General features: G+C 37.8%; 1 protein-coding gene across 3 annotated transcripts in view; it reads right to left on the bottom strand.

The window, feature by feature from the left end:
- The window catches only part of LOC132155256 (dipeptidyl aminopeptidase-like protein 6), a 167,496-nt gene that overhangs the window by 24,537 nt on the left and 119,800 nt on the right, over positions 1–23,159 (bottom strand). For all 3 annotated transcript variants that reach the window (XM_059564135.1, XM_059564134.1, XM_059564136.1), the window contains 6 exons: positions 16,811–16,925; positions 12,625–12,723; positions 4,130–4,242; positions 3,951–4,025; positions 3,720–3,772; positions 3,203–3,284 (listed from right to left, as the gene is read on the bottom strand). In XM_059564135.1, coding sequence (XP_059420118.1) covers positions 3,203–3,284; positions 3,720–3,772; positions 3,951–4,025; positions 4,130–4,242; positions 12,625–12,723; positions 16,811–16,925 — 537 coding nt within the window. The remainder of the gene's footprint in view (positions 1–3,202; positions 3,285–3,719; positions 3,773–3,950; positions 4,026–4,129; positions 4,243–12,624; positions 12,724–16,810; positions 16,926–23,159) is intronic.

The raw sequence follows: 23,159 nt of genomic DNA, 5'->3' as shown, positions 1-23,159 counted from the left end.
GAGACACCTTTATCCAAAGCGGCAAAGTGAACATAAGCACTTTTTTACAAACCCAAACAATATTCACATTGCAAATAAATCTACTGAAGCATATCCTTCACATTCAAGATGGTGGACGAAGAAGGACAAATGTTGATTTTAAAGATTTCTCATAAAATGTACAGAATAAAATTAAATAAGTATGCCATTTTACCCAATAGTTGTTTGTGCCATGTAAGCTTACCAGACTATTGTCTTTGCATTATGTATTCACATAAACAGAGTTCTCTAAAGTATAGTTTCTCTTAAAGAGATTGTTCACCCTCAAGATGTTCCAAATCTGTACGAGTCTCTTCTGTCTGTGGAACATAAACTTTTTCTTATTCTAATATTTGACCGTAAATGATGACAGAATATTAATTTTAAAGTGAACTATTTATTTAACTTCATTGTGAAGTTGAGAAAGCTGAAGCTATTTAACATCTACCAACAGAGTGAAGGAGAAAGTCCTAAATCCTGGAAACAAGTTAGCATTTCTTCCTGAAGTCAACAGGTTTTTGATTCAAAGCCTAAAACTAGGAAACACAAACTCAAGACCCCCCCCCCACACACACATTTTATTCTGCAGCATAAAAATATCAGTTCTATCCCACTTGTAATTTTTTAAAGCTTTTTACTAACAAGTGGCTAAATTGGACTTGGACAGCAGTTGTCTGGGACTTTAGAAGTCAAACTATTCTCAACTTCTCAATTTTAAATAAAGATTAATATATTTGACAGATGCTTTACAGTGGTAGTTTGTTTATAGGCTAACTTTAGATCCTGATAAGCTCTCGTCGTCACAGTTGTAAACACGGCGGCTTTCTTCTTTCGTGAAGGGGTTTGGATCCACAGTATCTGTGTTTCCAGGCGGAACATTAAAGAACGCGACACACACGTCTCGCGGAAATCCTGTATAATTCAAACCAATCTGATGATGACTTCGACACTCCTGAAGTGTTTCCACTTTTGTGTCCCGTATGCATCAGACGTTTAGCCAATGGTCCATCATCTTGTTCATGATGTAATGCATTAGGCACTGTTGCAATGCTACAGTATTTTGAGCTTTAGAGGCCAGCTGCCTATGTAGACAGTAGACAGCAAGGCGGTTCAATAGGTTTTGGGATGGAGCCAATAGCATGTGTCTACACTCTGGCCCCCGTCCCGCAGAGTGTACGTTCTCCTCCATCACACCTGTGATGTACAGCTCCTCTACGTCTCTATTTCTACGTCCCTCTCGTGCTCTCTTCCCCCTGGAGAAGTCTGGGATGTGACCTTCAGTGTAGGTTCTGTCAGTGCAGACCCCTGCTGATTGCTCTGTCACGGAAAACTAATTACCGGAGGCGTCACGGAGGCTCAGGGACAGCATACGGGCGCCCGGAAAATTTCACACCTGATGCTCCGCTCGCACACACAAACACAAGTGAGCATGTGTGCTTTACTCACAACAACAAATACGTATCTGCGTATGATTATGACAATGCAATGCAGTGCCATATATTTCTGAGTTTGTGTTTGCAGGTAAACACTAACACACATATTCCAGGCTTGGATTATATCGCACTTCTTGTGTTGACTGATAAGACTACTAATACAAACACAGTAATGCTTCTGTGTCCGTGTTTGTCTTGTTCGATATGAACACAGAAGAAGATATTTTGAAGAATGTCGGTAACCAAACCATTGACTTCCATACTGATTAGTTTTTTTTAATATACTATAGAGGTCGATGGCTATATCAGCAAATGATTGTTGCCCAGAATTCCTCAAAATATCTTATTTTGTGTTCAGAAGAAGTAAGAATCTCTATGTGAGGGTGAGTAAATGATTATTCAGTTTTGGATGAACTATCACTTAGTTTGGTTAGTTTGGGGTTTCTTTGAATCTCTTACTATGGCGAAGAGTAATAGTGACTCTTACCCTTCTGAACGCCACTAAACGAGTTCAGGAAGAAACTGAAATCAGCTCTTTTGAGTGTCATGTTGTGTCATGCTGCTTTACTAAAGGCTCTGCCAGCATGAACCAGACACAATCAGGCGATATGAGCAGCTCACACTTGTTTATTTATTTAAATACTGAGCAGAATTATGGACATCTGGGTAGTTAATACATTATATCAAGCAGTGTGACTTTATTGTAAACACTATTTTCTAATTCTAGTATCATTTTTATAAGGATGATTTCATAAGATACACTATTGTTCAAAAGTTCGGGGATGGCAAATTTTGTAATGTTTTTGAAAGAAGTCTTATGCTCACCAAAGTTGCATTTATTCAACCATATATTCCATGAAAAAACTATTATTTTTACATTTTCAAATAAGTATTTTAATACATTTTAAAATGTATTTTTTTATGTGACAGTAAAAAAAGAGTTCAAAAGAACATTTATTTGAAATAGAAATCTTTAGTAACATTATAAATGTCTTTACTGTCACTTTTAATCTATTTAATGCATCCTTGCTGAAAAAAAAATATTAATTTATGAAAAAATATATATAAATAAACGACCCCAAAGTTTTGAACTGTAATGTATATGTCAAGCTACAAAACAATTAAAACCATTTTTTTTGTGACTTACTGTGAAATAGTGAGTAGCTTAAGTATACAGCTACACTAAAATATATACTTGCCTTATAGATGCAATTACTATTTACAGCTCAGCTTCTAGCAGCCCGAAAAAAACTGTTTTACTTTAGTGCTTTAGTCAAATTGAGCTGAAAGCCTAAAGCACTCTCTTTTCTAAAGATTAGGTGATGATTTTAGCTTCTTTAGATTCCTATCAGGACCAGTGGATGAAGGCAAACCAGGATTTGATATAGATTATGATCATGATGTTCCATTTCCAGAAAACGAATATTAAATACAGTAAGAATACAAAGCTTGTATTTGCATTTCTGGAGTGAAGTAACTTGTACAATTGAATGTTATTAATATTGCATGTTTAAGCAGTAAATATTGCACTTTCTTTTCAACCTGTTACATGTTCCACATAATCATAAACTAATCAAAGTTGTTTTGAATGACAGACTACATCGATAGGTTATATTAAACGAACCTCGTATAACAGCGTTTGTGTTTTGTGCTATTCAATTGTAACTTTGAAGTTTTGAAGTTTACCTCTATAAAGCACATTTTGTCTCATCGTCTCATCGGCGGTACGAGTGTGTTTGTGTTTCTCTTACCAGCTGCTGTCCTTTGGGACCCCATCCGGCGTACTGCAGTGCGGTGCTCTGCACCTCATTAGGGGTCAGCTGCACTCTCTCTCTGTCAAAAACAAACCAATCTCAAAACGGGACAACTTTGTGTGTGTGTGTGTTGCTTTGCATTAATGCATGCATTCATATATGAAATGCATTGTGATTTGACACCGGAGAGGGTTAAATAATATCAGACGTATCTGTTGAAGTGTGTGTGAGCTGAATGAGAAAGATGTGTAAAGATGTGTAACCTATCTGAAGTCTAATGTATTTCACTGAATTCACTTGTAATGTACAATGCTACATATAATAAATAATTTAGATCAGGGGTGGGGTTGCAGACTGACTCTGAGGACAAATTATATTTGCAGACATGGACAGCTCTGGGGAAATGACACCAGTTCTTAGGAAACACAGTAGGTGGCAGTGCTACCCACAATTCATGTCTCTCTTGGCAGAGAACAGTAAAAAGCAGTGAGAATGTCATAAGAACAAGACTTACGGAGAATTAAGGCTGCAGATGATGTAGTAGGCCGTGAAGGAATACTGATAAAGCTGTAGAACAAAGAGAACAGACGACATGGCCTTTAGAAGCAATCAGACGCACATAATTTCATCTTTTAGAAAGAGATGTGATGCAACAGATAAGAGGACTCTGCAACAAAAGACTAGATAATCTGAGTAACAAACAGCTGGATTCTTCACATTATAAATCAGAATTCAAAGCATTTACCGGCACAATGTAGTAGGCCACCAGCACATATTTTCGATCAGGAGACACTTGGAGTTTGATTGGTTTGTAGGACCCCTGAAACCGAAGAAAAAAAAGGCCATGCATCTTGGATGTGATGTTGCTTTTCTTTAGTAAAAATAATAATAATAGTTTTTCATATTAATCAAAGTGGTAAGAACCTGGTTTTTGAAACTCTCGAACAGCTTGCCCTCTGCCAAAGTCCTGTTGGTTTTGGACAGCACATTGAGTTGCATCACATTGTCATCAAGGGTACGGTACAGCAGTTCAGTGTCTTTGAAAGAAAAAAGAAAGATTACCCTTGACATACACGAGAGAGAGAGAGAGAGAGAGAGAGAGTGATAGTAGCAGTTAAAATATTTCTTGTAAATCTTAACGTATAACATTAATGTAATTAAATTAAATATAAAACAAACTATCTGTCACTGCCAGGAAATTAACGTTTTTATAGAAAATGTTTTATAGTTTGTTATAGAAAAACAAGTTATGCTCAGAGTCCAGAGCCTCGGTCATAACATTATAACAGGCATATTTCTATTAGAGACCTGCACGATCACGGCACCCATCGCTGAAGACTGTGGCACGGGACAACACTTGATGTGCGGAGAGACTCATGTGTGCGGGATGCTGGAGAATAATTAGGCAATCTTAACCATGCCGGAGCGTGTTTGACCCCCGGAGCCTGGTTCGTGTGATCAGTGTGATCGCTCGGTTTAGCAGTCCGTGGCTCGGTTAGAAGAGGTGGACAAGAGCGTGGTTCAGTTACATATAGATCAGTGAGTGTGAGCACTAACCGCGCTGGAGCACAGATCTTCTGATACGTGCTCATGATTGCGTGAATATTTCTGACAGCAAAAACGACAGATGTGTAAAGCAATATATATTGTGAGAGGGACATGTGTTACTAATAATAATAATAATAATAATAACAACTGTGTTAATGCACGATAAAATAATTATCAGCATTAATCAATTAATGCGTTAACACAATGTGTTAACTTGCCCAACCCTATATAACAAATTATTTGTGCAGACGACAGTGAAAACAAACAAACATTGCAATTACATTTATTTATCTTTGCCTTGTCTACATTCTGTATATCACTGTAGTACAAGTTGTGTTTAGTACACGTGCTCTGTGTCAGATTTACACAAAGGACAAATCATGGAAGCCAAAAGTTTAGCAAGAGCATCTGTAACCTCAACAGCCCAATTATCTGCTGTTTTAAGCACAATGGTCTTCACGATTATGACCGCGTACACAAATAATGGTCAAATCAGTGAATAAGAATAGTGGATGACCGTTGAGCACAGGCTAAACAACGCAGAACCACTGCAGCAAAAGTAAAGTCCCTATTTCTACAAAAGCTGACCACAGAGAACTTCACAAAGCCAACAACTATGAAAGAGCTGTTATAGCTAAAACTTTAATCATGGACACCTGTCCTGAAAAATAAGGTGTAGGAGCAACAAGAAGAACCTGATCTGCCCTGGCCAGACCAATCACCTGACTTCAATATTATCAAACCACTGTAGGCAGTTTTGGAGTCAAAAGTGAGAAGCCGATTCCCTCCTCCAAAATCTCCTAAAGCAACTGGCAGATGTTTCTGAAAGAACTTTCATGATTGAACATTCAACTGGAGACTATTCAGAACTTGTATGGATCTAAGAAAAGCTCATTAATGAAAAAATGATGAGAATGGTTCTTACTTAATATATACATATGTCATATTATACAATGATGAATGGAGTAAAGGCTGTCCGAAATTCAGCTTTGCATCACAGGAATAAATTACATTTCAAAATATATAGTAAACATATATATAGTAGTTAATATTTTTATATTATTGCTTTTACTGTATATATATTTACTATAGCCTATATATACATATAGTATTTTTTTGTTATGTTGTTGCTTGTTGTCTTATGTTAAACTACTATCAGTCTACACTGTATACATTATAATGACAAACTTTATAAATGTATTACAAATTTAGAACATTTTATATTATTACATATTTATACACTGTAAAAAATGAATCATGGGTCTTATAATTTTCATTAAAATAAAAATTAAGGTGATAATTAAAAATAATGTGTGGATTTCATTAAAGAAATTGTGATTCAGTGTTGTATAGAAAATGTTGAGGACTTTTTACTAATAAAACCAAGAGATGTGTTTTCCTCATTCTTTTTTAAGGAGACGTGAGCAGTTTTGGTGCTTGAATTGAGGAACTGAATAAACTAAAAAATTAAGTAAAGCAGGTTGCCTATTTTTTTTAAGAGAATTAGCTCAAGTTTGCAGTTTTATTTTAGAGGTGATTGTTAGTTCCCAGCATGCTTTGCATATGGCTGGATATGGAGAGTAAATTTTGAAAGTAAATGCTACTTTATGTTTTTGAGTGAAGGGAAGCATCTATTATTGTTCAATGTTCAGTTGCGTTTGACATTTGTATGAGTTTCTGTTACATTGAAGTTTCCATTGAACAGTGCAATCGTTACCACTATGCTGGTTATGGTTATGGTTATGGATACTCCTCTTCTAATGCATTAAACCTTGTTTAATGAGCAGTAGCTTTGCTAGTGCTAGTGCAGTACTTTCCAGTATTTCTCAAGTGGTTTCCTACTTGATCTGTTTGGCTGCATACAGTCTTATAAATGTATAAAATAACAAAATGCAAACAGACCTCACTCAAAATCACACTTTTTTTTTTGGAGAATAAACTTAAAATAAATGAAAACATTTCCCTAATTATATTAAATTCATTGTGTCATAGATTAATTAATTTAGGAGATTTCACATGATTTATTCAGGAAGATTCTATTATAAAATCAAGCCTGAAAAAATACTCAAAAATATTATGTGTAATATTGTTACCTTAATTTTTTTAAGTAATTGGCTCATACATTTTTTTGCAGTGTATGAACTAGCAGATCGATAAATGACAATAGGGTAAGATTTATGGACAATAGCTTCATTCAGGAGAACAGACAGCTGTTGTGCTTCATGCACATAAAATGGTTTGGGGTCATTTTTACAGCACATAAATGTATTCATTCATTTATTTTTAAAAGCCTTTAAACCCCTTTTACAGCTCATTTTAAAGCCATGGCTCATTTGTACCAGCTTTAAAAGTTAGTTCCTGTTTTGCTAAAGCAACTGTGTTCTTCATATATTCAGGTTGTAAATGTTATACCTACCCTGGTAAACAAGTGTGTTCCAGACCTGAATGCAGATAGCACCCGCCTTGATAAATAATACAGACGAGTGACCGCTTTTAGAAAGGCTCGGCGCTGAGTTGTGGAGCATGTCAGAGACAGAATAATAGGGCTGATTCTCCAAGGTAAACATAGCCTTAAATCAACAAATGCATTTTCAGCAGCAGAATAACAAAAACGGATTAATCAAAATGCAGATGAAAACACGATTTGCATCTTTTGCACGGTTTACAAGGTACCAGGGCTGCACCTTTATAACAAGGACACAAGGACACCCCATTCTTCACCCTGCCAAAAATCAATTGAAATTTCAAGCACAGAAAAATTACAATAATAAAAGCATCAACAAAAGCCTTAGCATTAGAGATATACACCAGAACAACCTCAGTGAGAACTGCAATGATGGCGTGTAAAAACAGTAAAAACTTGGTTAAAGTTTCTATTCTCTGAAGTTCGGTGTTGGTTTTAGTGATTATGCTTTCCTTGCTGTCAGCATGAGCACTGTAGTCTGAGACAGCAGAGCTTTTCTTCCAGAACCCTACCATTGATTTGTTCATGTAATAGCTTCCTTTGTGACAAAGAAGTGTGATTAACTGTACTGAATGCGCACTTGTAGTGTATATCAAAAGTATAATTTTTTAAATATGTGTAATATTAATGAAAAAGGCCACTTGTACTTAACGAGTAATTATACCTAATTGTACTTCAAGACAGTTCCACTGACTATATGACTTAACACACTTTATTACACTTGTTAGAAAGCGCACTTTGTAATCGCATTTTAAAAATTTCACTTTTTAACATATTTTTAATCGTTTTATCACCTTTTGTCATGCTTTACAGAAGTACACTTATTTTGAGGTGTTGACTAACCAACTAAAGTAAAGTTTTTGATTATAGTCTCAACTGTGTTTTTTTTTTATAATATATTTAAAGTTAATATATTTTAATTGTACAAAATAGCAACTTCATCATTGGAAATGTGTTATTACAAATATATTACAATGCATGAAATACAAGTTTTAATTGAGATGACAAATTATATTTATATATTCTTGTCAGTACATTTGTCAGTAGACTTTAACATTATTTCAAGACAACAGAATTATGAAAATGCATAAAGATGTACTTAAGTCCTACTTTAATATTATTTAATGGGCTTGAGCTAACATGAACGAACAATGACCATTAACAAACTGACTGACAGACAGGCAAAGAACCCAAGGAGGAGTGGAAGTAGGGCTGTGTGATTTATTGAAATGGTCATAAAATCATGATTTGAGCGTGCACGATTTCTAAATCGCTTCATAGCATGATTTTCAGAAGCCCCGACCTCCCGCAGTATGCTATCTGATCCAATCAGAAAGCAGTGCGCCTAAATGGAGCGCGAGAACAGAACAGACTGGTCATATGCCTAACTCCAGGTTCACACACTGTCTGTGATGCATATTTATTCAGAGCCCATGTTAACGAATCAGAGCATTCACACTGCACATGGTAAAAGATGTGAAAGATGTGAACAGAAAAGGTTAGAAATAGAAAGGCGCGAAAATAATTAATATCTAGCACATGAGCATAGAGAGAGTTGTGAGTGCACAGGACACAGTTTGAGCGAGAGGAGACACGTTTTAAGTGTGCACACTCTCTCCAGGCGAGACCAGCGTGTATCTGAGCATGCGTGTCTGGTTTTGTGACAGAGCAAAGGAAATCTGCATGCGAGCGGAGAGATTCGCGTTCGCCTATTATTTTAATGTGCTTTTGCGTTACAATAACGTGCTCTCGCTGCTGCTTCTGCACTGCTTACACATACTGTATACACTGCAGACAGAGTACGTGTGAACCTGGTGCAACAAATATATTTCAACACCTGAGGCACCGCTACAATGAGCTCTATGAACAAATGCATGGCAAAAAAGAAAAAAGAAAAAATACTTTTTTTTTTTGCCATATGTCTTTTGTCACACTTTTAATTAGTGATTATTTTGCCTTATGTCTGTTCTAGAGACATGTTACAAGTTTTTGATAAGGCTCTAATTGGTTTTCTTTTGGAAATATGTTTCAAATTCATACTGAATGCATTTATGATTGTAAAGCATGTCTGTGTGTGTCAAAATCCTTATTAAAATTGATCAAAGAAATTGTGATAGGTTTTTTTTGTCCATATCGCACAGCCCTAAGTGGAAGGTGGTAGCATCTATGGTAGAGATGATGGGAGGATTGGCCTGACCCAGAGCACAGCAAGGATGACAGCCCAAGGCAGAGTCGATGGAAGGAGGAGCCATGATGTGAAGGTAGCCGACGATATCTATGGAACGACTGATGGAGATGGAGCCAATATTAGGGGGTCCCAGGGTGCAGACCGAGAGAGCCAATGGCACTGAGTGACACCGCTGGTACAGGGCACTTAGGCAGAGGTGAAACCAGATACCCAAGAACTCATAAGTCCATGGTGAAAGAGTACGACTATCAGCCAGTCCTCCTTTTTCAAGTTCACCAGTATTCCCTCTTCCACAGATGTCGCTGGCTCACACCCCTGGTCAGACTCACTCTGGGGCTCTGGTCAGCGCTGTATTCACTTCATTGTGCTTTGGCTCATACATAGCGATGGGTGGAAGCTGTCCATCTGTGGGGGGCTCTGGCGAAATCTCCATTGCTGGGCTGGGCTGGGCTCTGGTTCTGGCTGTGAGATATCTGTGAGGTGGGGCTGGATGAGGCTGATGTCATCCTCTGCTTTGCCCACAGTGTAAAGTTGATGTACTTCTCAAAGTGGATAAACTTGGGCATGACGAGGCAGAGACCTTCCTCCAGTCCACACTGAAATCCCTCTATCAAGCAGATGTCATGACAGCTGGCATTGAAGCAGGTGTTGAGGAGGGGGGGGGGTGCAATTTCCACTTTATGTCACCGGGTTGAAGGAAGAACAGGAAAATGATGATGATAAAGTTTCAAAAGTCTTTAATAATCCACTTAACGTACTCCAAGCAGGCAAGCGAATGGAAAACTGGGATCTGGCAACTTCAAAGCAAATGAGGGTTATAACGGTAAACAAACAAAAGAACACAGGAACTAAAGAATACACACTAAGAGTCCATGAAACTAAAAAATACTGAACATATTTGTGACATAAGAAAGAACATATATTTCAAAAACACATTAACTAGTAGCTAGATATGCTGGTCCAAGGTTGTATACCAGTATCTATGGGAGCCTAAAAAGCAAATAAATAAATAAATAAATACATACCTAGAAAAATCTAATTTTGTTTTTTTATCTCACAATTTGGAATTTTTAAACTTGCAATTCTGATATAAAAGATAAAAATATAAAAAAATAATGTTTTTTTCTTGCGATTATGATTTAATATCTAGCATTTATGACTTTACATCTCACAATTGTTTTTGTTTCTACTATGAAACTAAAAATAAAAATAATGATTTTTTTATCTCACAGTTTTGACATTTTTTCTTAAAATTGTGAGCAAAATGTACATTTCACAATTCTGAGAAAAAGGACTTGAACAAAATTGTTGAATATAAGCACAGAATTGTGAGAAAATGTCTTAATTGCGAGATAAAAATCACAATTACCTTTTTTAAAATAACCTTTTTCATACTAAACTACTTGAACAAGATTGTCTGCCTTGTCAAAAATAAACAACCCAGCTAGAAATCGCATTGAGCAAACCATGTTTACCAGTATGTTTCATCCGATGATCATAAATTACCAATTTGAACCAGATTAAGACCATGTACCAGTCTAAACCAGCTAGAAAAGCGTTTTTTTTTTAACAGGTATGTTCAGCAATGAAAATGAATATATAGCTCTATCCAAGTTCTGCAGTCAATAAAAGACAATAAAGTAATTCTGGGTCTGCTCTGCAGTCATTTGCTTTAAGTGTATGATGAAAACCAAGAGTCTCTAAACCAACTTGAAAGAATTCAAGTCTGAACAAAGGAAGAGGAAAATAAGCAATGCAGGGGGAGAATATATCTCCACACCTGTCCCTATTAAATGGGGATTTTCATCTAAAGCAGTGGTTCCCAAACTTTTCCATTCCACGACCCACCTAGACAAGTGTAATATATTTCACGACCCACCAAAATATTAAAAAAAAAAAAAAAACAACGAGTGAAATTACTTTAAACCTAATCTTACTTAAATTTTTTATGACAGAAATTAAGTATTTAAGAAAAATAACCATTTTATTTTAGAGTACAACTGAAAATTTCACTACAAATTTACAAGTTTTAATTTTTGTTTACTGGCGTTAAAATATGTAGTGTCCATAAAAACGTGAAGCAGGCTCACTCCAGTGAAGTGTGATCTGCGCTGCTGTGTTTTGTTGCATTCATGATCCTTCCGTGTGTGTCGGCGAGAACGGAGCACAATCCAACACTTTTTTAGAAAAGCATAAGAAGCAAAGCAGAACTATCTAAAACAGTTTGGAGATTAAAATAATTGTGAAATAGGTAAAAAAAAGACCGATTGAACCTTTTAATGACATTGCTCTGAGACCTTCAAAACACGCAACGCACACGGACTTAATTGCAATTTGAAAATCACACTAAGGATATTGCAGTTCATTATTAATGTTGGTGGGCTATATCGTTGTGATGAGTGGGTTCCCAGTTCCCGCCTCCTTCTTCCTGTGATTGTGAAGATTTTAATGTTTTACACTGGTGCCGAAGCCAGGGAGGAAGGAGGGGCGCGCTGCCGAAGATCCTTCGCCGCTGGGGTGAATCCGCAGTGCCATCGAGCAGGGCGAAGGAGTCTGCCGCCGAGGGTGCTCGATGTGGTGGGCTGGAGTGAGTTGCCGGGGGGGGGGCGAACTCACTCCAGCCCACCGCCTCGATGACTCCTTCGTGGAAAGAGGTGGGAACCGGCGGACAATCAAACAAAGTTTTAATAACCAAATAAACACAAAACAGCGCGACAGCCCCTCTCGGATGACTGCCGTGCACAAATAAAAAACAAACACAAAATAAAACCCAGGCCTGGTCCTCTCTCGTCCTTCACTGTCATCGCTCCTCTTTTGTATCTTTCCGATCTCCTCCGTGGTTCTTGAGACCGGTGAGTGTTGCTCATTTCCCAATCACTCCACCGGCCTAGCTCTGTTCCCATGGCACTAGGCCCCGCCCCACTCGTCACATTCGTGCAGCCCTAGACTGAACTGTGTTAGTGTCTGTGTGTCATTGAAACGCAAAATTAGCTGCAGCCAAGTGACTTTGTGCGACCCACCTTGTTCCATTCCGTGACCCACGAGTGGGTCGCGACCCACAGTTTGAAAACCCCTGATCTAAAGTACCACAGAGATTGCATTCGATCAGATCCTGATGCAATTTCTTTCTTTGGTGTAATGAGATGATGCAAAAGGTGCTGCATCCACCCACAGCGCTGGCAGCTGAACAACAGAGAGTAAAACTCATCTGTCACTCACCGCTTATCCATGTGGCCTCAGGGTCATGTGCCTGGAGCTTCCCACTGAAGATGTCCTCAATCGTTACTTTCTTCTTGGAGGCCAGACTGTCATCATCACCTGTGAGCAGAAGATTTGGACAATATTACAAGAACAGACAAGAAAAGAGAAGTTTGTCAAGCCAAACAGCTTAATAAAGTTTAAAATAGTTGAAATTCTTGAAAGATTATAGTTTTACATTTACAAAAGTTGTACACAGATGGCCAGTTATTTCAATTAGTATGCTAAAATTGATTATATACATATATATATATATAGGTACTATATATTTTCATGAGTTTCATGAGACTCATGGCTACTTTTCACACTTTTTAACCACTTCAGCTGTTATTTTGATTTTTTGAGAATTAGGCATTTGCAATATTGGACCCACCGGTGGGTTTCCAGAGTTGATGTGGTTAAAGCGTGCTTTAATGTCAAGTTAAAAGTTTGACTTTGAATTACATTTAAAGTCATTCTGTTTCATAATATTTATTACTTTAAAGTATACGTATATTTGTGTTTTGACTACCATACTAAAGCACATGCAAAGTACTTTTAACTGCAGTGTAATTAGATTTTGTGTGTAGAAATAATATATTTTGAATATACTAACCTCCAACTGCATCATTCCAAATGTGTAATTGATAATATAAATACATTAAAATACATTCAGTTTACCATAAATGCTTGTCAGTACATTCAGCAGTACACTTTAACCTAATTTCAAAGACAATAAAAATGTTTGAAATTAAATATAAATATGTACTTAAGTCGTACTAAAATATTTCAAAAAGGTGGGTTTAATCTAGCTTGGACACTCTAAAGTTTAGATAATTGTATTTAATATAAATGTATTGCATAATCCATTTTGATTTAAAAACAAAATACATTCAACAATAAGTGTTTGGTGTTTTCAAAAATACAAAAATCATCCCCATTTTTCTTGTTTATAGATTATGATTTACTTAACCCTTTAAACTTGAAGAGCAAATTTGTAGAAGATCTCCTACAAATTTGCTCTTCAAGTTTAAAGGGTTAATTCACCCAAAAATTCAAATTAGGCTGTGTTTTACTCACCCCCGAGGCATCCTAGGTGTATATGACTCCTCTTTCAGACAAATCCAGTCGGAGTTATATTAAAAGTTGTCTTTGCTCTTTCAAGCTCTATCGTTGCAGTCAGCGGGTGTTGTTTTGCTCCAGTCCAAAAGACGTGAAATAAAAAGCTCCCTTCCATAAAAATAAGTTTCTCACATGGCTCCGGGGGTGAACAAAGGGCTCCTGTATTGACTCGATAGGGTCGATGAGTCTCGTGAAAACCAATCTTTGTTTACAGGAGCAAAGGAAGCAAAGTTTCCTCACTTTAGCAAAGGAAAACCAGTCTCCTCTTGGCTTATATAGAAATCCTCTGACATTCTTCTTTACCAATCCTCTCGTTTTGTACTTCTGATTAGTGACTGTAGTTTTGTTTTAATCTCTCTGCTGCATTTCCGTGTGCGTCACTTCTGAGCAGCGCATGGCCAGAGCAGACCTCATACGTCATTCCCCTGGAAATGCTTTGGTTTATAACTTTGAGCACAAGCTACTGATTATTATGTTTTAAATATGGATAGTTTTCTTACAAAAACACATCGATTCGCTACAGGAGGTCTTTGTTCACCCCCCAGAGCTGTGTGAGACACTTTTTTTATGGAAGGGCTTTTTATTACACATCTTTTGGACTGAAGCAATGCAACACCCGCTGACTGCAATGATAGAGCTTGAAAGATCAAAGACAATTTTTAATATAACTCTTACTGAATACGTCTGAAAGGGAAAGTCATATACACCTAGGATGCATCAGGGCGGGGGTGAGTAAAACACATGGCTACTGTGGCACGGCTACTGGAACCAGCCTCCCTTGGGCCTCATAAGACCCCCCCCCCCACACACACACACACAAACCAAAATAAATAAATAAATAAATTGGAAAAACAACAACACATACATACATACATATATATATATACAAAGCCAATTACCAGAGCTAACACGAGGTGCAGGGTGAGACTGGCCTCCCTAGTGTTTCTCATTCTATTTAGAGCTCTATTGATCCACACATTGATCATAGTTTGTCTCCCTAGATAACAAGTATCCATTCAGTATTTTAAAACTTTACAACCGGCTTGCAACACTTTGCAAGAGTAGAAGCAAGAAAGGCAAAGTGAAATGACCATCCATTTCTTATTGTTATAATCATTATCCATAGCTAAAAAAAACAACAACCAATAAACATAAAATAAATCTGTAATTCACTTAAAAAAGTCATGGCAACATTCAATATGATCTTCCATTTACTTATTACATGAATTTAACCCCATTTTATCTTTATCTTAATTTTTTCAAAACACTATTTAAGTCAGTATAATATAATTTAGATGGAAATAACATGCAATTAGATAAAAATTATACTTAAAAATTTAAAACAGAAACTGATCTCAAGTATCTAAGTTGAAGTATATGGAAATTTTACAGTAATAAAATGTATATATATATATATATATATATATATATCATTAAAAATTTAAAAATAAATGGAAATGTTGCGGGTTGAAGTAAAATGATGAAAACTAAAATAATAAAGCTATATATATATATATATATATATATATATATATATATATATATATATATATATATATAAATTAATTAATAATGAAAAAAAAAAAGAAAATAAACCTGCCACTTTTAGACGACTCTCTGCCAGCCCCACACAAAGGGCGAGGGTTAAAAAAGAGTTCACTCATTCCTTCAGGCGACCCTAATTTGGGCTCTTTAACAACTGATCCATGTTTTCATATTCTAACACTTTTGTTAAAAAAAAAAAATATATATATATAATAAAATAAATGAACTCTGGGGAAACATTGTGGCCCACTTTTCTTGTGTTGAAGTACAGTCAAATAAATACATGCTATACTAATTACCCTGGAAAATCACTATAATTGAACCCATAACCAGGAATATTTTGGCTGCAGCAGCTGCTTGGCATCTTCATCACCTTGTCTCTCCTGGTTTAACAACACAGTTTTACATTGGTACAAAATTATCATTGAAGTGTACAGCAATTGCTGCAAAAAAAAAAAAAAAATAGGACCTCCCAGTGGTCCTATTGCCATTTGCAGAAATACACCACTCCCCGTAAGAAACAACCAATCAGAGCTTGCGGTCTGTAACTTTTTTGTGTTCAAAATTTACAAAATGTTTATAATAAGCGAGTACACCATGAATCCATTTTCCAAACCGTGTTTTTAGCCTGTCGTAGATCACTAGGGTACACCTATATTCTGGCTATTTTAGATTGCTTCGGGTAGGTACCGCGGCGGAGTAACCCAGTACCTTTGTGATTCTTCATAGACATAAACAGAGATAATTAGCTCCAGCTACAATGTTCTTCCGCAAGATGCAAGCAGTTCTGTTTATTAACCGCTAGAGCGTCAAAAGTTACCGACTGCAGCTTTAACCCATCCAAAGTGCACACACACAGCAGTGAACACAAACACACACCCAGAGCAGTGGGCAGCCATTTATGCTGCAGCACCCGGGGAGTGGTAGGGGGTTCTGTGCCTTGCTCAATATGCAACTCAGTCATGATATTGCCAGCCCGAGATTCGAACCCACAACCCTAGGGTTAGGAGTCAAACTCTCTAACCACTAGGCCACGAGTTCCCCATTTTATGCTATCCTGAACATGAACTGCTCCTGTGTTTCATCTTTATAATGAGAAGTAAATAGGATGGCAAACAACGCACAAAAACTACCTGTGATGTTTTGCCAAATGCGTATATGACTATAAACATTAATGTTTAAAAATGTATTCCCAATTAGATCTCAGCATGACCTACATTACAGTCCCATTATTCATTAGAGGGATAGCTTTGATCTAAACCAGAAAACTAAATGGATTAGTAAACAATGATAATATGCAAGTAGACAGCCATAAACATACTTACTAGTATATTTGCATTGTACAATGAGAGATTATACTAACCATATACACAGATCTAACAATTACAGGTTTATGTTGAGAAATACACATGTCAGGAATGAGGACACAATTACTTTTTGTTTGCATATTAGACTTGTATTTATGATTAAATGTGAGAGGCATGCAGACAGCATCACTCACTTGGTGAGAGAAGAATGACGGAAGTGACGATCAGAGAGCAGATGGCCAGGATGACCAGCAGGGCGATGGCGATTCCTTTCCAGTTCCTCTGCTGAGGGCTGCTGCCAACCAGCTCCTGTCAAACACACAAGCACAGACATGTAAACGCTTAAAGCTGTAAGAATTTTTAAGTCAAAAAACATACTCCTAACCAAGTTTATTGATCATTTACTACTATAAATATGACATTTGAGAATCTAGGCACCATTAAAATATTTAGAGCGGTCTGCTCAGATCCGCCAATCATCCTGGCATGAAAAATGACAAATATCGGCAAGGCCGATATATCGGTCGACCACTATTTAATAGCCTAATTTGAAAGACCTTAATGTTTATTGTGATGTCTTCTCAGAATCATATTTTCTCTTACGAAACAAAAATATTAGAAACATTAATAAAACCCACATTAATCAAACAAAAGTAATTTTATAAAAAAAAAAAATTAAATCCATGCAAAGGTTTATTTGCTTTTAGACCAACAGGACTAAAAAGGTTAAAACCAGAATCTACTGATGTTCTATTAAACTAATATATATATTAAAAAAAAACATTTACATTTTTTGTACTTTTTTAAAACTTTTATTTCTCTTTTTTGAAAATCACTGTAGACCGTGACTGTAAGTGACTGTGCCTAAGCATGAACTTAGGCAAAGTTATACATTAATGTTATTCATCAATAACTTTCATACTAACATTTATTCTCAATGCACATAAAAAAATAATAATAAAAAAATTGTAGGAACAACTAAAATCACACATAGACATAAATACGATACACTGGGTGGTTTTATAAATGTGAAAAAATCCATGCAATTATAAATTAATAAGTCCCACTGCTTTAATGTCTGAGAGTGGGTTAGAAAATTATGCTTTTGGCTTATTTCAACAACAAGAAAGAACACACAGTAATTTACAGCAGTTAGCATTAATTACAATACCACCATCTCATCCGACCCCAATGATGTTAAAAAAAAAAAATATATGATGTGCTCAAATTCTATCAAATACTCTCTATCCAGTGCCCAATTAAAGAAGTTCATTGGTATGGGAGCATTTACAAAACTACGGCTAATGAAAAAGCTCCTCTACAGAAATTCCATTACAGCTGTATTGACATTAATGCAGATGCACTTAGAAAAAACAAGCCACAAACACACAGTGTTCAGAAACAGAATGTCAACACACCATTTTACACTTAATGCTGAAATCTATCTGTGTCCAAATAAAGACCAACTGTAGCTAGTGTCTATTTGCTAAACTGACTTTCCTAAAAGCCATAGAGGTTATTTTACAAAACTGAGTCTTAAATCAAACTGAAGTATAATCTTGTCAAGGCTGGAGTGAGGTGGTCACCTCAAATAACTTGGGTCTAGTATGGTATTAGTTTTGCATCAAGAGAAGCTAAAACACAATATTATTTCATTTGTTAGCTATAGAGAGACACATTGAATGTGGAGAAAACTCTGAAAATAATATATATTTTTAGTAATATATCATATTTAACATAACATTAACATAACATTGATTATATTTTAAGCAACCATAAGAGCATAGCACTCATTTTAAAAGAATTTACATCAGGGATTCTGATCAATGATTTTCTATGACTTTTCATTCTTGTATGTTTCGTTTTTTTAACAGGAATAATATTTTAGTAAAACATTGTCAAAGTTTTATATTCTAGAATTTGATTCTTTATTATTTATTTATCTTTTTCATTATAATATCTTTTCCTGGTAAAAAAAAAAAGTAAATTAATTTTATTTCAGGAATCAGAGATATGTTAATAATAATAATATAAAAAAATACGTATTCAACTCATTTATGTATGATGTAGTGATTTTTATGTTGATTAATGTAATGTTTTTCAATTAATTAAAGATCTGGAGCATCATTGATTCTTGTAGATTAACATTCAAAAGATTGTGGTCAGTACTATTTTTTTAAGAAATTAATGCTTTTATTCAAGGCATGGCAAGTTTATTTATATAGCACATTTCATACACAATGGTAATTCAAAGTGCTTAACATAAAAGAAAGTAAAATAATAATGAAAAATAAAAACAAAATTAAAAACAAGCAATTTTAAAACTTTGGAAATGATTAAAAATGGAATGAATTTAAAACAAAATACAGTGAATACACAAAATACAGTGCAATCGGTTCGGACATCGCACAGTGCTCATTCAGTAAATGCACAGCTAAACAGATGGTGTGAGTCTAGATTTAAATGTGACTAGTGTTTTAGCACATCTGATCTCTTCTGGAAGCTGATTCCAGCTGCGGGCGGCATAGTAACTAAAGGCGGACTCCCCTTGTTTTGTTGGTATTATCCAAGGTAACCCTTGGTATTTTTAACTGACTCGATCCTAGTGATCTGAGCGCTCTGTTAGGTTTATATTCAGTGAGCATGTCTGCAATATATTTCGGTCCTAGGTCATTGAGTGATTTATAAACAAGTAAAAGTACTTTAAAATCAATCCTAAATGTAACTGGAAGCCAGTGTAAGGACCTGAGGACTGGTGTGATATGCTCAGATTTTCTGGCTCTAGTCAGAATCCTGGCAGCAGCGCTCTGGATGAGCTGCAGCTGTCTAATGGTCTTTTTGGGAAGGCCGGTGAGGAGCCCATTACAATAGTCCACCCTGCTGGTGATAAAGGCATAAACAAGTTTCTCCAAGTCTTGACTGGAAACAAAACATCTAATTCTTTCAATGTTTTTTAGATGATAGTATGCTAATTTAGTTACTGCTTTGACATGACTACTGAAACTAAGGTCTGTCTCCAGAATCACACCAAGATTCCTGACTTGATTTTAGTTGTTAGACCCCTAGAGTCAAGGTATGCATTCACCTTGAAAACTTCATCTTTGTTTCCAAATGCAATGACTTCAATTTTTTCCTTTCCTTTTAATTTCATCAATACATTGGCAGAGGGAGTCAACAGGGCTGTAGTCATTTGGAGATAAGGCTAGGTAAATCTGGGTATCATATGCAAAGCTGGGATAGGCAAGTTGTTTTTTTCTCATTATTTGACTTAGTGGGAGCATATACAGGCTAAACAAGAGTGGTGCAAGAATTGACCCTTGTGGGACTCCGCATGTCATGGATTTCCACTTGGACTTATGCTCTCCTAGACTCTCATAATAGCCTCTCCCTTCTAAGTATGACCTGAACCACTTGAGTACCATCCCAGAAAACCTGACCCAGTTTTCCAGTCTCTCTAGTAGTATGTTATGATCAACAGTGTCAAATGCAGCACTGAGATCTAGTAATACCAGCAATGATATTTTGTCAGTGTCAGAATTCAGCAAGAACAAATTGAATTTATCAAAATTGATAGTAAAAACATTTATAATGTTAAAAAAGATTTTTGTTTCATATAAATTGTCTTATGGTTACGTATGTTACCATGGTCTCAGAGGGAAAAAGACACTGTGTCGAGAAACGCTTTGGGAATGCCCCTCATGACCTCATTCTGAAGTACGTGTAAAAGCCAAATGGAGCAGCGGGGTGATTTGAGCAACCAGGAAGTATAAAAGCTCATCCGACAGTCGCGCAAGTTAGCTTCGATGAAGTAGCACCTGCAGGGATGCAGGGAGTATGGCAAAGAGATGCTGCGTCTCGTTCCCTCAGGGAACCATGATTACATACGTAACCTGGAGAAGTTCCCCTTCAGGAACTCGAGCTGCATCAAGAAACGCTTTGGGAATGAGAATACCCACTATGCCATACGAGCAAGTCCCTGCCCTGTGTGTGTATGTCTTGAGCGAAGAGAAAACTTGGGACCCTGGGGTAGATGCAAGGTCTAGGTTGTAGAAGCGGACAAAATTGCGTGATGAGGTCCAGCCCTCCGCAGCACAAATGTCCTGCAAGGCCACACCCAAGTTGAAAGCCTTGGAGGCCGCAATACTCCTGGTCGACTGCGCTCTGACCCCAATAGGGGAAGTGAGATGGCCTCGACTACCCACCTACTCATAGTTTGCTTGGTTGCCTGGAGATCAACAAACAAACAGTTGATCTGCCTTACACCACGGGGCAGATGTTTTTCCGTAAGCGTCCAGTGCTCGAACTGGACAGAGCAGATTAAGCCGTTCTTGGCCTACTTTCTGGAACAGAGGAGGACAGAATGCCTGAAGCACTATGGGCCCTGGTGAAGAAGTGGGCACCTTAGGGACATACCCGACCCTTGGGTAAAGTAATGCCCTAACCATGCCTGGAGCAAATTCCAGGCACAAAACAGAAAGTGCCTGGAGATCCTCAATCTTTTTAAGTGAGAAAATAGTGAGGAGAAAAATAGTCTTCAGTGTGAGAAACCTGACTGGAACTTCTTCTATGGGTTCAAAGGGGGCAATGCACAAGCCCTCCAGAACCACTGCCAGGTCCGCTGAGGGCACCTTAGTGCGCTGTGTTGGCCTCAGCATCAGGGAGCCACGGAGGAAACTAATGACAAGTGGGTGTCTTCCCAATGATTGACCACCCAGAAGGGCATGGTAAGCAGCTAAGGCCACCACATATACATTCAGAGTGGAGGGAGATAACCCTGCAGAAAATCGTTCTGGCAAAAACTACAGAACTGCACCAATTGGGCAGTTGACTGGGTCTTGCAGTAGCTGTCCGCACCAAGAAGTAAAAAGTTTCCACTTCAAGGAGTACAGTTTCCTCGTAGATGGAGCTCTGGATTAGAGAATGGTCTCAACAACCTCAGTTGAGAGACCAGCTGCTGAATCTCCAGCGGAGAGCCTTTAAGGAGGGACCCCAGGTCCAAGAACTAGAGTCGGCCAGAATGGGGCTACTAGCAGCACATGGACCCCGTCCCAGAGTACTCTCTCCAGCACTCCCAGGAGCAGAATGATCAGGGGAAAAGTATACAGATGATGTAGGAGACCACCGATGTGTTGTCTGTGTGGACAAGCACATGATCCCCTTAGGTCTGGAAGGAAGTGTGTCAGAGCTCGAAACACGGCCAGCATCTCCAGGCAGTTTATGTGCCATGCGAGATGATGGCTTTTCCACAGACCCTGTGCAGAGTGGTTACTCATGACCACCCCCCAACCCATGAGAGAGGCATCTGTTGTTAGCGTTACACAGCCACAAGGAGCCCCTAACATCGGGCCTTGAGCTAGGAACCAACATTTCTTCCACATGTTTAATGCACGTAAGCATCGCCCATGTGACCTTGATCATGCAAAGCAGATTCCCCCTCGGTGAAAATCCCTTGGTTCTGAGCCACCACTGCAAGGGTCTCATGTACAGCAGGCCAAAAGGTATCACGTTGGACACCAATGCCATCAGACCCAGCAGCCTTTGAAACTGTTTGACAGTGAGTGACTGACCATCTCTTACCGTCTTGACTGTTGTGAGGACTGACTCGATATGAGCAGGAGACAGCATCGTGGTTGAATCCCACACCACGCCTAAATAAGTGGTTCTCTGTAGTGGAGAAAGCACACTTTTCTTGATGTTTAGTCTTAACCCCAGCTCTCTCATATGGGTGAGGACGACAATCTAAATGCAGAGCTGCCATCTGCTCGGACTGACCTAGTATTAACCAATCGTCGATGCAACTGAGTATGCGGATGCCCTGGAGTCGCCGAGGAGCTAGAGGAGCATCCATACACTTTGTGAAAGTGCGGGACGAGAGTGATATGCCAAAGGGAAGAACTCGATATTGGTATGCTTCGCCCCCGAAAGCAAACATCAGGAACTTCCACTGTTGAGGAAAGATGGAAACATAGAAATAAGCATATTTGAGATCTATCATAACAAACAAGTCCTCAGACTGGATTTGAGATACTATCTACCTGATAGTGAGCATCTTGAACCGAAGCAGTTTGATAGTGCGGTTCAGAAGACAGAGATATAAGATCGGACACAACCCTCCATCCTTCTTCGGAATGATGAAGTCACGGCTGAGAGAGAGAGAGAGAGAGACAGAGGTGGAACACGTTCTATGGCCCCCATCCTCAGAAGAGTTTCTACTTCTTGTTCCATTACCAGAGCCTGCTCGGGGCGCACTAGTGTGGGAATGACCCCGCTGAAACGAGGCGGACGAGAACCAAACTGGATTCTGTAACCTTTCTCTACAATCTGCAGGACCAATTTTGAGACATTCTGTAGAAGTTTCCACGCTGCCAAAAAATCTACTGGGGAACCAGCCTTTCGAGGCTGGCCTCTGGTGTTATTAGAGAAGCCAGTTTGGTGCCCTGAAGTTGATGACTGGCAGGGAATGACCGACCTGACCGCAGGACGGCAGATGGGAATTTCGCTTGTCGGAGCTCTGAAGAACCGAGGGTGACAGGTGTATCAACG

Source organism: Carassius carassius, chromosome 12, assembly GCF_963082965.1.
Source record: "Carassius carassius chromosome 12, fCarCar2.1, whole genome shotgun sequence".
Classification (NCBI taxonomy): Eukaryota; Metazoa; Chordata; class Actinopteri; order Cypriniformes; family Cyprinidae; genus Carassius; species Carassius carassius.
Note: the sequence above shows the minus strand (reverse complement) of the source record. Positions and strands in the feature narration are given on the sequence as shown.